Here is an 18,678-nt window from a genome sequence, read left to right as displayed (position 1 = left end):
GGGGTATATGGGTGGGCGGGGAAGAAGGTTTTCCTGGGGGCACTTCTGTATTATGTTGGATTGACATGTTTATGTTTTGGTCTGTTCCTTCCCTTTTTCTTTTCTGTTACGGGGGGGTTTAATTGGTTGAAAATTTTTGTTGGAAAAACTTTGAATAAACATTTTTTTTTTAAAGTCTGCACCAGCCCTTGAAAGAGCACCCTACTTAAGCCCCCGCCCCCACCCTATCCCCGTAACCCAGTAACCCCACCAAAGCTTTTGGACACTAAGGGGTAATTTAGCATGGCCAATCCACTTAACCTGCACATCTTTGGACTGTGGGAGGAAACCGGAGCACCCGGAGGAAACCCATGCAGACACGGGGTGATGTTTCAAACGCCACATAGTCACCTGAGATCAGATTTAAACGCAGGTCCCTGGCGCTGTGAGGCAGCAGTGCTAACCACTGTGCCACCGTGCCGCCCAGACACTAAGGCTATCTATATATATTTATATAAGAGATGTTTGCCTCTTGTAACTGTTATAACCATTCATGTTTGTCCATTGCACCATTTGCTGATGTAGTTTTAATCCTTTCCACAATATATGTGGCACCTGTTATTGAACCTGTGATCTAAAACAATCATTAACAAATTGACAGATAGACACATTATTTATAGTTTTTTCTGAGCAACACCAGGCTTGGTGATGATGAAATGAAATGAAAATCGCTTATTGTCACAAGTTATCTGCAAATGAAGTTACAGTGAAAAGCCCCTAGTCGCCACATTCCGGCGCCTGTTCGAGGAGGCTGGTACGGGAATTGAACCTGCTTTAAAAGCCAGCTATTTAGCCCTGTGCTAAACCAGCCCCTATATTCTGCTGATATCTGTCATAAAATTCAGTTGTGAGGAAAGAAATCAAAATCTTAGATCCTTTTGTTATTTTTGTCTCAGCTTTTATGCATAGTTTGATCTGACTGAATTTAGTCCAGTAACAGAATTAACTGGGCTGTGTTCAACATCATATAGATACGAGTACACTGTACCACTAGGTGGCATGCGCTGTAACAATCATGAGCATTTATGTGAAATCCCACCACCAGATTGTGCTGACAGAGTCAGTAAAAGAAGCATTTCCACATTTACAATGAAACCGAGCCAAGCGTACCTTTGGGGTAAACATGTACCGGATGCCATCCAAAGAACCTTTCAGAAGAAGAACTCGAACCAGAAAGCAGATAAGTACAACATAGGGAAACAGAGAACTGAAATACATCACCTGAAAAAAAATGGATTGAGGGGTCAATTATTTTGGCAAACAAATAACACCTTTACATCTAAACGATAGGTGAACGCTGAACAATTCGATAACTGCATTTCAACCAAGTCTGCATGGTTGAAACTTGGCATCATGACTAGTGCCATTCCCCTGCCTTTTCCTCATCCTCCTGCACATTGTTTCTATTGAAGTAATCATCTTGAATGTCTCGGCTGAGCATGTCCCTACCATTCTTCCAGGTAGCGAATTCCAGACCCAAACCATTCACTGTGTGGAAAAGGTTTTTTCATAGTATCTTCTGCAATTTTAATACAGCTGGGCATTAGGAAGTAGCCAGAAAACATCAACATTGTCTACATTAAAGATGCACTGAATGTACAAGATGATCAGCAACCAGACCTTCCTTTATTTCGTCCTTAACAATGTTCTCCCTCCCCGCTGTTACCAGACTCCTAAACGACCCTCTTATGGACTGACAATATTAATACTACACTCCTGTATGCTTCACCCGATGCCAGTGTCTATGTATTTACATTGTGTACCTTGTGTTGCCCTATTATGTATTTTCTTTTCTTTTAATGTACTAAATGGTCTCGCAGAAAAATACTTTTCACTGTGCCTCGGTACACGTGACAATAAACAAATCCAATGAATCTCCTGAAGGCACAGGCTCTCTAACTGGTGTACAGTGGCACAAATGCCAGTCACTCTCTGGCATGTCACCCGAGTGGCTATTCTTCACATTGAGTTTCACCAGAAAACATTCCTGTGTGGGGTCATCACTCTGGTGTCAGATATCCGGACGACGACAAAAATGTGAATTTGTGTACTTCTTTGAAAGACCATCAACTTTTCCGGTCTGGAATGCTTGGAAGCAAGTCATTTCTCGATCTTGGGGTTTTCTGGATTATAGAGTGGTCTTAGAATGCAGGCAAGTCAAAAATTGATTGCATCAATTTTGCCTGCTTTGGGATCAGGGCAGACATTTACCATTACATCGATCTTAATTTAGAAAAATGGGTAAACTGTAGGAACTCTGATATTTAAAATGGAGCATATTGAAAAAACCTTTAGTGGCTTAGGGCCACTATCTACTATGGATTACAAGCCTTGTATTGTATGAACATAACTTTTTGAGTTATGGTTAACATTTACATAGTGTATTTGATATCTGCTCTGCTTGCTCCAAACCTGTACTTCCAATAATATTGCACCCACAGTAAGGAGGGATTAAGTGTTCATGTTCTTTACTGAACCCATTCTCAATTTGGTGCAGCACCCAAACAGTCAAGTGATTAGTCTGCAAATTGCTTGGGTTTGGTCAATCGACTCCTTGACAACTGGTGTTTCCTACAATACATCTCCAGACTGAAGAGATTACAATGTATCGGGAAATGTTTTAATGTTATTTACAGGGGCTTAATAGGAAAGTAATGGACACTAGGCAAAAAAAGATGTTAAGAGGGTAACCGAAAGCTAAGCCAGAGATGGGTTTTACGGAGGATGTTAAAGAGGATGTCCATCAATTAGGACCTACTAGGCTGAAGATATAGCCGCCAATGGTAAGGCAAAGATATCTTGAGATGCACAGTGGTTAGATTTGGAATGAATGCAGAATTATAAAAAGTTTGAACGGTTGGTGAAGGTTGCAGGGATAGGGAGGGAACAGGGCGTTAACTGGGCTTCAGCGAGAATAGGCTAATGGGGGAATGGGACTTGGTTCTCATCAGGACACAAGCAGTGTCAAAGTCTGGATAAGCTAAAGGTTTAAGGAGGATGGAAAGCTGGTCAAGAGACCTCAAAATGGTAAAGTTTGGAGGGGACCACAGGTACGGATGAAGATTTTACAGCAGTTAAGCTTAGGATGGAACAGGGACATGTGATGCTTTGGAGGTGGAGGTAGATGGAGAAGACATGGGTTTGGAGCTCTGTTAGCAGACAAACAGAATGTCATAGTTGAGAACAGCTCAAGCTGAGGCAGTGACTGAGAAAAGTGATGGAATCAGTGCACAGAGTATAAACTTTGAGGGAGGACAATAACTGTTGTCTCGCTGTTGCGTAACTGTAGGAAAATGCAGATTGTTCTAACGTACATGGCATACCATTAGTCCCACAGTAGACAGGGAAAGAGTTGAGATGGGTGGTTCTCAGTGTAGTCCACGCATGTGTCAAACATAAAACCCATGTCTTTGGATGCAGTTACCACAAGGCCATATGTAGATTAGAATGAGAAGAAGGACGAAGTTAGATCCCTGGGGAAATCCAGATGTAAAAATCTGTGGATTGGATGAGAAACCAGTGCTTATGATGACTTGTCAGAGTTGGATAATGAAGAATGCAGTCCCTCACGAATTCACTGGGGCATCAGCTTCAATTATGGGCTCACGTCACATTTTGGGAGCGGGTGGGTTTAGGAAAAGAGATATTTTCTAGGATTGGAAGATGAAACTTTGGTGGAAATGCACCTTAGTGTGAAGAGGAAGTTGGTAATGGAAGGAATTATCTTTGTATCCCACGATCATCCTGGTATGTTAGAGGTTGTGACAGACTATGAGGGAATAAGAGGAGCTGGAAGCAACGGTGTCTTGGTCGGAATAAGATGCACACATGAATGGACAGACTGGAAGGCATGGCAAAGATCAGGCAAAGATCAGGCAAAGAGATGTGCCCTGGTTGTAAACAGACGAGAGAGAACAGAACCTGAGTTTAAAAGCGGAGGTCTTGTGGTAGGATGAAGGTGGTTTTAGACGGAGTAAAGTTGGCTTGGAGCATCAATGCAGGTTAGGATACCGTTGTGAGCACACACAGGCTTTTATGAGAGTTTACTTGATCGTGATAAGAGGAGGCAAAAATGGCTGCTCTCTGCAACCCCCCCCCCCCCCCCCCCCCCCCCCGCCCCCCCCCCTTCGCCATGCTGGGGCCCTGAGGATAACTCAAGCTTCTTTCAGGCTGAGCCCAGACTGGAAGGTCAAAGCTTGGGGCATTTCACCTCTGCATAGCCAACTCTTCTATGGATACATTTCTTCCATTGTTACATCAAAATTGTTTTGACCTCTAAATTTCCACCAATTTGTGGTGAATAAATAATATTTATCAACACTTCATTTTTAAACGCCACAAGTTCTTACAAAAGACATTTATATTGGATCGCTGTCACAGCTTCACATCAAATAAACATAACACTAGAATGGTTCAGAGCTATCAGATCAGTTATTTACTTTGGTGAACAGCAGGCTCTGCAATAATCCTCCCTATCCTGTATATTTCACTTGCTTTTGGTGACCAAAGCTTTTGAATTGCTCTGACTAAATTACTAGAAAATCCAAAAATATCTACTCAGCCTCCAGACACTAGAGTCAATTCAGCGTCGATTGAATCAGCCTATTTTATTAATTTTGCTGAATGGGAAGGTTTGAATAATTAGCATAATTTACAAGTGCACGTTGCACCGACTGGGCACTTCTCTAAGATAGAGGAGCTTGTCTTTGAGCTCATTTCATCCTATAAATGAGGATCGCAGGCATCCCAAGGGCCTGTTTTTTAAAAATTCAGTGCTCCTAAAATACCTTGGGGAGGGGGAGGTGTGCCTGTGAATATGCTCTATGATTTCTAATCTGAAATTAAGTAAGGATAACTATACAAGATATGGGAGCGATCAAGCCACTTTTAGAAATGGGCCTGCACAAATGCGGCCTAAGGTTCTTGTGTTTTCTGACCCGACAATCCTTTCAGGGCCACCAAAATGGATGAACTACTCATTCATCCCATTGGACATTCCTAACTACTCCAAAACAAAAGTCAGCGCTCTCCAAATGTCATTACTTGTGACGTGACGAAACGCCACCACAAATGTCTTTCTAAAATCGTGTACAATGGGCGAGATTTTCACTCCCTCACCCCCGTCGCGTATTTCCCGGCGGCGTGGCGGCCTGCTATTGGCCGGCCACGGGCTCTTCCGGTCCCACTGATGTCCATGGGGTTCTGTGTGTTCCGCACTCTCTGCCGCCAGGGAATGCGCTGCGGGGGTGTCACCATCAACAGGACTAGAGTAACCCACATGCACGAACGGCTGGAAAATTTTGGCTGACATTTTTTGCAGCTCCATAAATTAAGTTACTGATTATTTTCCACTCTAGAATTGTCTGGTTCTTCATTAAAAATAGTATTGTTGTCCAGAATGAATGCAACAATGAATTAGAGATACACCCCACCAAGTGGACAATAGATAATGGGTCTTCTTTGTATGGTACAGCAAAATTGTTGTGACAGCAATGAAGAAAGATGTAAGTAACAACATGTTAATGTAATCTTTCTTTGATTGTTGAACTGACTTATTCTAAACAAGACATACGTGGCTACTGCACTCTGAAGTGGGATCGAGGTAATGGAAGGGTCGGCTATGCTTGGGGTGGATAAGGCACCTGGTCCTGATGACTTGTATCCTGGGTTCCTGAAGGAAGCGTGGATGGAGATCGTGGCAAGTTTGCCTTAATTTTTCACTCTTCCCTAGATATGGGGGAGGTGTCCGCAGAGTGGCAAATGTGACTCCTTTATTCAAAAAAGGGTGTCAGGACATTCCAGCAACTAGTCAGCTAGTTTAACGTCAGTGACGGCAAAGAGTTTGGAATTCTTAATCAAGGAAAAAATTAACAGGAACTGTGGGAGGTTTGAGTTAATTAATAGGGGCAAGCACAGGTTTTTAAAGGCATACTTGATTAATCTAACCAACCTTTTTAAGAAGTAACAGAGGGTTGATCAAGGGAATGTTGCCTATTTGGCATTTAAGAAAGCATCTGACAAAGTACTGCATAAACAACTGGGTAACAAAATTGAGACACATGGAATAGAAGGGTCAGTATCCAAATGGATAAAAGAAATAAATGGCTTAAAGACAATAATCAGCAAATCATGTTGGATGGTTGTGTTTCAAACTGGAGGGTGGGAGACAGTGGTGTTCTCCAAGGATCAGTATAAGGTCCACTGTTTTTTTGTTATATGTAAATGACTTGGAATATTTCAAATTTTCCAACGATATCAAACTTGGAAGAGTGGCAAACAGTGAGGAAGATGGCAATCGCCTGCAAGCGGAGAGAGAGAGGTTGGCAGACAGTCTGCAGATGAAATTAAATACAAAGAAGCATGAGGTGATGGATTTTGGCAGAAGGGATAGGGGGCGGGATTCTGTGATCCTGAGGCTAAGTGTTGGCGTTGTCGGAAACACCGTCGCGTTTGCCGACGGCGTCAACACGGCCTCAGGATCAGCAATTGTGGTCCTTACAGGGGGCCAGCACAACGCTGGAGCGGTTCGCGCCCCTCCAGCTGCCGATCCCAGCGCGAACTGTGCGCCGCGGGATCCGCGCATGCGCAGTTGCGCCAGCACCTACGCGCACATGCACAGTGGCCTCCTTCAATGCGCTGGCCCCGACGCAACATGGCGCAGGACTACAGGGGTTGGCGCGTAGGAAAGGAGACCCCCCAGCCACAGAGGCCAGCCCGCCGATCGGTGGGCCCCGATATCGTGGGCCAGGCCACATCGGAGGCCCCCCCCCCCCCCCCCGAGGTCGGACCCCTCCTCGTCCCCCCACAGGCCGCCACCTGACCCTTCAACGCCGAGCTCCCGCTGGCCCAGAGCAGATTAGAACGGCGCCAGCAGGACTCGGCTCTTTTCATACGGCCGCTCGGCCCATACGGGTCAGAGAATTGGCGGGCCGACCAACCATGTCGGCGCCAATGGCACCGATTCTCCGCAGAGCAGAGAATCGCGTGCCGGCGTCGGGGCGGCGTGGCCCGTGCACGGGAGAATCCCGCCCGTGAGATTTTGTGCTTTATAAATAGTACAAATTGAGTACAAAAGCAGGAAAGATATGTTGAGCCAGTCTAATGCTCTGTGGGGGGCGGGGCGTTTTCTGCAGCCCTCACGCCGGGCTTTGCGACAGCGAAGGTGGCCCAACGTTGGCCAGAGATAGGATCTTCTGGTACCGTTGTAGTCAACGGAGTTTCCCGCTGCATGGACTGCCCGCCATCGGGAAACCGGCGGTGGGCGTTCAGCATTGGCAGAATCGGAAGAACCCTATTGCAGAAACGGACGGAAAATTCCAGCCCTGGTTCGGCCCCAACTGGAGAATTGCATCTAGTTCTGGTCACCATGCTTTTGTAGAAAGGTGAAGGTTACTGAGAGGGTACAGAGGAGGTTTACCATAATTGTTCCAGGGATAAGAGAGTTCATTTACAAGGTTTGGTGGGAAAGTCTGGGGTTGTTCACCTTGGAGTAATGAAGATGAATGGGAGATTTGACAGAGGTGTTCACCTTGGAGTAATGAAGATGAATGGGAGATTTGACAGAGGTGTTCACCTTGGAGTAATGAAGATGAATGGGAGATTTGATAGAGGTGTATAAGACTATGACAGGTTTAGTCAGGTGGACAGGGAATTACTGTTCCCCATTAGATGATGGTACAAGGATTTAAAATTTTGGGAAAGAGATGCAGATGGAATGTAAGGAAGAACCTTTTTACACAGTGAGTAGTAATGCCCTAGAACTCACTGACCATGAAGCGGGTGGAAACAAAAAAAAAAATCAAAAAAAGAAACTGAAAGAGCACTTGAAGGAAATAATCTTGCAGGGCTATGTAGATTGATTTGGGGAGTGCAGGGAGTCAGCATGGACTCAATGAGCAGAATGGCTTCCCGGAAATGACTCTAAACAGGGCAGAAATGAATGGGTGAGGCAGTGGGCCTGTCCACTGGCCGCAGAGCTGGCGGCAACCTAGTGGTTACATGACCAGTATACCCCTATAGTTATGAATGGGTTACTGAGGATAAATCTACATCCATACCAATTATAACTTGAATGCAAGGAAGGGTGTTTTGTCAATGTAATGAATCTCCCTCAGCAAGCCGAGAAGAGATTAATTAATTCTGCACGTAATTGAATAGTCCAATCTGATGAATAACGCACACGTTGATGTGAAATCGAGGAGGAGTAAATAAAGAAGCACACTCTTATTATTAATATCTGCGTTAAGGGTAGCTGTGCTGGTGGTCACATGACTTTAAATGACCCGAAAAAAGTTTGACCTAGCAGTGAATGCAAAACCAACCATTACCCATATGTTTCCCCTGAGCAAGTAATTCAGCTCGAGGTTAATGAAGTCAGAACCCAAAGGACAAACAGGAAAGCCCACATGAAAGGAAGTTCCAGAAATTATATACAGAAGTGCCGTGCTATAGCGTTCTTTTTAAAGGATTAATTTGTGTCCGAGATGAGATTGGCCAACTGGTATGCGGATAGAAAAAAGATGATACAAATAACTTATTTTTTAAATTATGAATTAAAAAGTCTCCTTTACATTGATCAAGTCACAAACTGCTCATTATGGATGACGTTGTGCTCTCAGATTAAACGAGCATCATTAGTGTGGTTCAGGTTAACTGGGAAGATGGAATCATTAAAAAGTCTGTGTCGACAGCGATCGCACACCCACACTTTTGAGCCAATCGCATTTAAATCTAACCTTCTTCACTGTGGGCACTTTCACAATAATAATAATAATCTTTTATTGTCACAAGTAAGCTTACATTAACACTGCAATGAAGTTACTGTGAAAAGCCCCGAGTCGCCTGCTCGGGTAATAGCCAGTACGGGAATTGAACCCGCACTACTGGCCTTGTTCTGCATTACAAGCCAGCTGTCTAGCCCAATGAGCCAAACAGGTGGCTCAGGAAGGTCCCTGACTGGAATGGCAACAAACAAGTACTATCAGGATTGTCGCTTCAGCAGGAGGAGGGGGCGGGCGGAACATGAACAACATCGGACCCCAGAACTCCTGATAATGGAATTAAACAGAAAATGGTGGAAATTACCCAGCAGGCCTGGCAACATCCACAGCAAGAGAAACAAGTAGTTATGAGCCGGAATTATCCGGCCTTTGGGATTCTCTTTTCCCGCCGGCAGTGCACCCCCTCCCGAGTGGGGCGGCTCCAATGGGAAATCCCACTGACAAGCAACAGAAGTAGAGACTCCCGCTGCCAGCGAACAGCATAGCCCCGGGAAACATGAGGCTGGGGGGATTATAGAGATACCCAGCCATCATTTCAGATTTGTGACTCAGTTGCTGCCTGACCCGCTGAGTATTTGCAGCATTTTTCGTCTTTTTATTTCTGATTTCCAGCATCTGCAGTTTTTTTGCCTTTGAGAATGGAATATGAGGATCTTCCGTGTGAATTCATATTTAGCCTTTGTCTGCTCAGGGAGAGAGAGTCTGATATTATCCAAGTTATATCACAGAAGCGGACAAGGAGCCAAACATAATAACGTGCTTCTGTAAAATGTAATTTCTGCATTTTAACAAAGGCATTAAGCAAGCAGTTTAATGTTTTTCTTGAAATCGCAGGCAATGGACTTCCGTAAGAACACACGTCCTTTCCTCATATTGGGAAACATGATATCAACGGCCTGGTATTCCATATTACAAATAATGTTTGGTTTACCACAGCGGCAGTTTTTATAAGGCAGGACACAGTCCATACCACTGATAGAATCAGTGGAAATGTAAAGTTCTGCTCATTCTGTGAATACGCATCCCAAATCATCAAAAACGTGTTTATTTTTTTCTGATAGTACATCCTGGGAATTACGCTGGAAAACAAAACTCCTTCACAGTTGGATTATGATTTCTTGTGGTTGGCATGTGTGATCATGTTGTCAGTTCCTGATAAGTCACGAGTGTCATGTCTCTCTGTCAATTTGCCTCTTCAAAGCGTCTGAGTATTCTTTTTTTGTTATATATTTATCAAACATATTGCACAAAACAATTCTCCCTAATGTCTCATCCTCTAGCCAACCATATTCAAGGGAAAATAACTGAAACATTTGACATGACAGTTCCTCAACCCCATGCAACTCCCCATCCCCCAACACATTCCCTCAAAACAAGTTGAATATAATATATTTATATAAATCGTATACATATTCATTAACCCCCAGCTTCAATTCTTCCCTCCTCATGATATTCAAGTGCAGCCGTCTCACCCACACCTCATAATCACCTGCTGTTCAACACTGAGAGACTCCAACATAAACAGACAAAATGTATTTTCACAGTGAAGACTACAATTCCTTTGAACTATTGCATGGGTCAGGTTCAAACCCAGAAAAAAAAAGGGTTGCTTTTTTTTTCTTTTGACACAGACTCCCTGAGGCATGCAGGCTCAGGGATTCTGTCTCCAGTGAATAAGCTCCTGAGTTTAATCCAGTAGGGCTGCGGCCTAGTAGTCAGAGAAACAAACACATAGGGGGTAAATTTTCATCTTCGCTGCCAGGGTGATAATCTGGTGAGGCCAAACTCCTGCGCCTTTGTGAATAAAAACCGCCCTGGTCTTCATTTCCTGACTGCCCTTCAGGTGGCGAAAATGAAAAATTCTCCCAGAATGTTGAGAGAAGGGAAAGGGAGAAATCGAACTCGGGGTAGATGGGAGATGAAGAGAAAGCCTCGAGGGGGAAAGAGGTACAGGGGGGAGTTAAAACAGAGCAGCAGATTTCAACAGCAAATCCGATGAGCACACACACAGTGGCAAAGAGTTGGACCTTGCCTTTGAGGCTTAGAAATCTCAAGGGACTGAAGAAAACATGTGTCAAACCTGCTTTCAGCTTCTCTTGACTACCTTTAAATAGTGTCACAGTCGTCTTCTTCTGACTTGCATTACCTATGGTCTGTGGGCACGTTAAGAACCGCAGTGTGAATTAACACATATCTGCCATTGGGAGTCCTCACAATGTCACTTGACTCCTGCTGGAATATTTTAATTATTCATAGCAACATTGAAAATAGGAGCAGGAGAAGGCTATTCGGCCCTTCGAGATAGCACCGCCATTCATTACGATCGTGGCTGGTCATCCTACTCAATAGCCTGATTCCGGCTTCCCCCCCCCATACCTTTTGATCACCTTCGCCCCAAGTGCTATATCCAACTACATATTTCATAGAAATTTCATAGAATTTACAGTGCAGAAGGAGGCCATTCAGCCCATCGAGTCTGTACCGGCTCTTGAAAAGAGCACCCGACCCAAGCCCACACCTCCACCCTATCCCCATAACCCAGTAATCCCACCCAACACTAAGGGCAATTTTGGACACTAAGGGAACTTTAGCATGGCCAATCCACCTAACCTGCACATCTTTGGACTGTGGGAGGAAACCGGAGCACCCGGAGGAAACCCACGCACACACGGGGAGAACGCGCAGACTCCGCACACAGTCACCCAAGCCAGGAATCGAACCTGGGACCCTGGAGCTGTGAAGCAATTGTTCTAACCACTATGCTACCGTGCTTGAAACAATCCAGTTTTGTCCTCAACTGCTTTCTATGGTAGCGAATTCCACAGGCCGACGACCACTCTCTGGGTGAAGAAACTTCTCCTCATCTCAGTCCTAAATGGTCTACTTCATATCGTCAAAACTGTGACCCCCTGCTCCTGGACACTTCCACCATCGGGAACATCCTTCCTGCACCTACCCTGTCTAGTCCTGTTAGAATTTAATAAGTTTCTACGAAATCCCCTCTCATTCTTCTGAACTCCAGCGAATACAATCCTAACCGACTCAATCTCTCCTCATATGTCAGTCCTGCCATCCCAGGAATCAGTCTGGTAAATCTTCTCTGCACTCCCTCTATATCAAGAACATCTGTCACATGATTGCATTTACAATTGTAAATGTTGGGATGCTGAGACAAAAATTGGCCCCACTTTCTCGGAGGCTAGAAAAATACTGTTGGCAGATGGAAGGAAGAAAAGAAAGGTGCACTATCTTGAAGGGAACAAGAAGAGAGGAGGTGATGCCATGTAAAGTGAGCTGGGTACAGTAACACTGCCTGCAAGTGGGAGGAGATAACGGCAATGATTAGACCTGGGCGAGCCAGAAATATTAAAGCAGGATTATATCTTGCCCCCAAGAGCCAAAACTGCAACTGAGCTATTCTAATTGAAAAAAAACACATTACAAGCACCAATTTTTACCAGCAATCTCTAGGGCAATGAGATAGTGGTCAAATTTACATACATTTACTCTCATTCTGAGTGAAAGGATCTGTGACCTAGTGAAGAGGTGAATTCTGTACCCTGGGGGGTTGTGGTTACTCCACCACTGAATGCATTTAATGTTGGAACAGAGTTTCGGTCTCTCAGGGAATTAAGGGATGTGGGGAGTGGGCAGGAAAGTGAAGTTGAAGCCCAAGATCATCCACAATTGCATTGAATGGCACAGCAGGCTCAATGGGCCATGTGGTCTTCTGCTCCCATCTCTTATGTTCTTATGTTCTAAGTGACTGCAACATTGCTAAGCGGGTAAGGGAGTGTAACTGGAAGGGTACAAACATCACGTTGATTCAATTCATTTTAATTTCTCTACCAATTCTTTGGTGGCTGCTGTAGTGTTTCAATTAAATGAACCCCAATATGATTTGACTCAAATTCAAATCAAGGACGTACCATAAATTAGCTGAAGCACAAATTTGTGAAATTTACCCGAACCACTTATATCAATAAAAGCAGAGTAAGCTTTACTTATGGCTTGGCTAGATCTAGTTAAGGGTACATCAGATCAAAGTGAAAGGGTTGATTTTGGAATATATTTTGTATACCTTTCTCGGAAATCTGGAAGCATTCTTGTCCCTGTATTTTAAATCGCTAACCAGGTTGGCAATTCTTCATGTTAAATGAGCACTCGGTTACCAGAATATTGAAATTAATTATCAAGACATAGATAGTGCTATGAATCAAGCACTGATCTCCATATTTAATCATCCAATCTGTTCTTCCACTGGGCAGGTTTCAACATTTTCATTACCATAACTTCTACTTCATAATATTCTACATAATAATAACTAAATAGTCATTCATATCTTCAGTGGTGAATAAGAAAGGAATTGTTTGTCTCGCTAGTAAACAGGTATACTAAACACGAATTAAAGATGGAAAGCTTAATATTAGCGTTCAAGAAAGGCACTCACCTTTCCTGACGATTGAATGCCTTTGATCATGGCAAGACAGACCATAAGCCAGGCTATGAACAGGCAGATAGTCATCTTCCAATTCAGACCCCCACTCTCTGAGATGGAGTTAGATATATCCAGCGCTTCCCGGTACCAGAAATAGGTGGTGGCAGAACTTTTTTCACATTCAGGTACAACAACTGAAAGGAACGGGAAAACATCACATCGTTCACATGGCTGAACACACAATGGTATCATGTAGCAACAGGGTATCACCGTCAAGATACTCACAGGTCTTAGTGCCATTTTTCTCCAGGGGACACTGATCCCAAGGTAATGGATGCTGAAAGGACTTGGACAAATAAAAGAAGCTCCAGCCAATAATGACATTGTAGTACAGAGCTACAAAGAAACACACCTACAATCAAAACAGCAAGACATATTTTATAATCCTTTCATCGGGATGAATACAAGATACCCCATTGATTTTTTTTCTGATGAACAATATTTTAAAATAAAATCCTTTCATTTAGAACAATTATAATCTGCAAATTATCTTGTGCAATATTAGTACTTAAATGTAGACATGTTTCTTACCACAGTTAACACTGTTAGGGATTTGATACAAATGCACAAAATTAAAGCATTCTATATTTTTTCAACTTTTTAGATCAATCATTTGTGCCTGTCAATTCATCAGAGTCATGATCACCAAAAATGGTCGAGTTTATTATCGACAATGTGGTTTTCAATGAATGAGAAACATATAAAGTTTATTCCTTTTACTATAGTCGCTGATGAAAGCCTGACAGCAATTTTATTCAGATCTGATCTGATCCCCACATATTTAGGTGTAAAAAAACAATAAGCGCTCTTTGTTTTGCACTTTGATTAAATGTGAAGGCCTTTGAATAAGTCAGTGGGGGAATATGAAAGTAAAGCAAGGTTGTGTCAAACTGGGAGGAAATCGGCAACGTGCACTGTCGATATGAAAGGCAATTGAGAGATTGAATAAGCAATACAGGAACCTGCATTGTGGTTATATAGCTTTGTATTTGTATCTCTCTCATTTCTAAAAGTTTTGGGGCACATTCCTTACTGTGAAATTCTATCAAACATGCAAATTTCCACCTCACACTTAAAAACAATAATTATTTATTTCCCCACGAACAAAAAACACTTTCGAATTTCAGGATTTCAGGATTAGCAGTTTGATAAGTACAGAACAACAAAAACCAATCGGGTCTGTAAATGGCTTAAAGACCGGTATCATACAATTAATTTATAATTGAGCTATAAAGTACCAAGAACCAGCGGCATTTTGTTTGCCTTAAAAGCGCACACTAAGGTCTTGATGTTTACTTGGGGCTGGGAGGTCGTACAGGTTGCGGGGTGGTAGGGTTTGACTTTTCAGACAAGGAACCCAGAATATGGGTTGTGCTGCAGAAGTTAACAGGGCATTTAAAAAATATTTTTTCCACGGGTTTTTCCATCTAAATGCCAGCCTATTTTAGAATTCAGCGGCCATTCGGGGAATCATAGATTATCATAGAATTTACAGTGCAGAAGGGCCATTCGGCCCATCGAGTCTGCACCGGCTCTTGGAAAGAGCACCCTACCCAAGGTCAACACCTCCACCCCATCCCCATAACCCAGTAACCCCCACCCAACACTATGGGCAATTTTGGACACTAAGGGCAATTTATCATGGCCAATCCACCTAACCTGCACATCTTTGGACTGTGGGGGGGAACCGGAGCACCCGGAGGAAACCCACGCACACACGGGGAGGATGTGCAGACTCCGCACAGACAGTGACCCAAGCCGGAATTGAACCTGGGACCCTGGAGCTGTGAAGCAATTGTGCTATCCACAAGGCTACCGTGCTGCCCTGGAAGGAAATGAATGTCGGGTAAGCCTGAGATGTGTTTGGGACCAGACCGGACAGGAGGATGGTGGGGGTGGGCAGATGGTGGTGGCATTTTGGATACCATGGCGCGCATGGACATTATGGGCATCGAATCGGGCGGGTTGGCCGATTACATGACGGTAAATGTGCTGGGATTGAGGGTAACACTCCTGCTTCTCCTGCAGCCGGCAGTTCAATGAAGATACTTGCCGCAGGCATCTGGTTTTCCTTGCCTCCTTTAACAATTCTTGAGATTCAGGATTCACGGCTCCATGTGTTGAAAATTAAAGCCCAGATGGAACTGAGTCACATGCAATGGCGGGGCAGCCTCGCAACGGAGAATCCCGGCCCTGCTGTTTTATTTCAAAGAATGCAGAAATGTGCCAGGATCACCAATTTATGGTGATGATATCGGTCAAACTGGGTTTTTTTCATTGCATTCTATTGTGGAAGATTTTCCAATTTGTTTGGATAGGTCCATATTTTCCTCAACTTGGACGTCTGTGAGTCTTGATCATTATTTTGAACAGATTAATCATTGGTCATTATGGCTGTTCAGCTATGCCCTGATTTTTTGGGGGGCTTCATGCTTCTAAAATGCAGAATACATTGGAACATGATAGAGTACGTGTCCCAGATGATTGATGGGTAGAGGTGATAATAGGAGAGTAGTTTCAGAGTCTGAAACCCCTGGGAGAGGGGTATGAGAGGATCAGAGGGTTGTTGAGTTTTGGAAACATTACAGGGAGGGGGGTGGGTCCAGAGTATGGGATGAGTAGAAGGAGAATCTGGAAGCAGTGGGAGGGGGTTGATAAGGCTGGGCTGTGTTGGGAACTGGGTATTTGGACCGAGGAGCATTGGAATTGGGTGTGGAGCCATGGGGGATCACAGGAGTTAGAATTCTGGGAAACAGGATGTGAACATTGACAGGAAAACCTCAGGAAGTTTTCCAGGGTCTGGGATCGATAGGATGTGTGTAATGAACTTTATGTCAACAAATATAGTAACAAATATGTATCATCAGCAAAGGCTTTAAATGCCAAGAAAACCTTTGTGGTAATCTGCTCACCAGTGATAGGCCCTATTGCCAAGTACCCAGTCATGCCCTGGCGAGCTTGAAATACTTAAAGCACAGAAGGTGCTTTTACTATCTCGGTCAAAAAAATTGCAACAAACGGCTTGAAGAAATTGATGCTGGATCCCAGTTCACAGCTGAGAAAGTGGAAATATGCTCCTCCTTGGAGTGGGGGCAAAATGGCAGCAAGGAGCAGTGGCAGTTGGGGGGAGGGGGAGAGGGGAGGTGGGGGTAAGAGATTAACCTCCGGCCATTCGTTGAGGCAGATTGGAAGCAGAGAGCAGAGGGGCAGTAACAATTCTCAGAGAGGAAGGAATATTAGCTCGCAGCAGCAAGAGACAGCAAGGTTTCAAATCAGGAGCCTGATCTTCATATGCCTCAGGCAAACGGAACTATTGAAAACATTGCAACCTGCAGCTGGGGGAACTAAGGTTCAAGTGAGTCACACGGGAAAATTAAACCAATCATGAGCAGCTAAAAGAAATGCAGCTATAAATAGAAAGTTTAAGCAAGAAAGCTGGAGCGTTATTGTGTGTTCCTTTTGTTCCTACATTTGTCATATATGCCATCTTTGGTACTCCACTACAAATAGTCAGGGATAAGTCCCATAATGGCACAACAAAACTGATTGATGTTTATATTGAACGTAAAGAATTAATTCACTGATAAAGGACAAATTATGCTTTGTTTCAGATATAATTGTGCAACAATCCTGATGAACTGGAGGGTATTGCCCAATGCTGGGCAAAAAAGAGGCAGAACTGTATATATTTTACATATACATATATATATATATATATATAAAGTATATATAATAAATATATATACCTACGGCAAAGCATGGAAGGTTCAGGGGAGAGAGGGAGAGGAAATGGGAAGCGCTGTTCCAGATACTGACTAGTATCATGGGTACCAGTTATTATTAAATGCACTCAGGTCTGTCCACCAGTCCTTTGGGAATGGGTTATTAAACAGGACACCTGGCAAAATGGCCTTCGTCTTCCCACTACCACACCATCCTTCCAATGGAGGAAAAGGTGACATCCGGACTACCCACCGAAGCCCAACTGAGCCACTTAAGTGAACACTTAACGGCCGCTTTCCTCCTCTGCTGGCGTTTCACCAACACTTGGGGGTCCCTGGTACACCCCGACAGTCTCACCGTAGGCTCTGGGGAGCACTCTTTGGCCCACGGAGGCATCCAATCCACCCACCCGCACCCTCAGCCCCCGGGACAATGGCCAACCCATTGGAAAAGCATTGTCGATGCTCAGCAACCTCACCACCAACCCCATCCACTCCCCATTTTCTGGAGCCTGCCTGACTGGCGTCAACGCCGTCAGACCCTGTGGTAGTATGCATTAGGGGTCATGTGGGACTGTGAAGCCGTGATGCCATTGACTGACAGATCCCGGGTCCTGGTTGGCTGTTGATCTCTAGCTCCGCCCTGAAGGCGGAGTATAAGAACCAGGAGTTCTCCCCGCAGCTCCAGTCTGTTGCTGAACTGCGATCGACTTCATCTCTATTCGTCTCTCGTAAGTCATTGTGCGCTACAATTTATTAAGCGTGCTTAAAGGACTATGGAGCTCAGGATCGCCCCGGAATGCCTGCGGATCAGCCCCCACGCAGTGAACTCAGCAGCAGTTTTTAAACACTGGCAAGCTTGTTTCGAAGGCTACCTCCGAACGGCCCCCGGCCGGATCACAGAAGACCAGAAACTGCAGGTCCTGCATTCGAGGGTAAGCCCGGAAGTTTACCCTCTCATAGAAGACGCAGAGGATTTCCAGACGGCGTTCGCAGCACTAAAGAGCGTCTACGTTCGCTCAGTGAACCAGGTCTACGCACGCTACCAACTCGCAACGAGACGGCAAAGTCCCGGAGAATCGCTAGACGAATTCTACACCGCGCTGCTAATTTTGGGACGGGCCTGCAGCTGCCCGCCGGTAAACACGGCTGAACACACGGACATGTTAATTCGCGATGCGTTTGTGGCAGGTATGAACTCTCCCCAAATCCGCCAAAGACTGTTAGAAAAAGAGTCGCTAGGACTCTCAGAGGCATGGGCCCTTGCAGCTTCCCTAGATGTGGCCGCGCAAAACGCCCGCGCGTACGGCCCCGACCGCGCGGCAGCCCCTTGGGCTCCGTGGACCCCCGTCGCGACAAACCCCCCCCCCCACCCTCACAGGCTTGCGCGGTTCAGACGCCAGGTCATCCCAGGGGGGCCCGCTGCTATTTCTGCGGGCAGGCGAAACACCCCCGGCAGCGCTGCCCGGCCCGCGCAGCGATTTGCAAGAGCTGCGGCAAAAAGGGCCATTTCGCGGCTGTGTGCCGGTCCCGGGGGGTCGCCGCTGTCCCCGGAGAAGAAAGAGTCCAGCGCATCCCAAACGCTCCTCAACCCCCCCAGCGCCCCATGTGCGACCCGCAGGCGCCGCCATTTTGGGTC

The 18,678-nt window shown here is 45.0% G+C and overlaps 1 protein-coding gene across 1 annotated transcript in view; it reads right to left on the bottom strand.

Annotated features, from left to right (window-relative positions):
- Positions 1–18,678, bottom strand: part of slc6a15 (solute carrier family 6 member 15) — a 57,881-nt gene that overhangs the window by 18,097 nt on the left and 21,106 nt on the right. Inside the window, exons 4-6 of the mRNA XM_072485146.1 lie at positions 13,543–13,669; positions 13,270–13,451; positions 1,150–1,260 (exon numbers count right to left, since the gene is read on the bottom strand). Coding sequence (XP_072341247.1) covers positions 1,150–1,260; positions 13,270–13,451; positions 13,543–13,669 — 420 coding nt within the window. The remainder of the gene's footprint in view (positions 1–1,149; positions 1,261–13,269; positions 13,452–13,542; positions 13,670–18,678) is intronic.

The sequence above is a fragment of the Scyliorhinus torazame genome, chromosome 19 (genome assembly GCF_047496885.1).
Source record: "Scyliorhinus torazame isolate Kashiwa2021f chromosome 19, sScyTor2.1, whole genome shotgun sequence".
NCBI lineage: Eukaryota > Metazoa > Chordata > Chondrichthyes > Carcharhiniformes > Scyliorhinidae > Scyliorhinus > Scyliorhinus torazame.
This window is presented reverse-complemented; position numbering and strand designations above follow the sequence as displayed.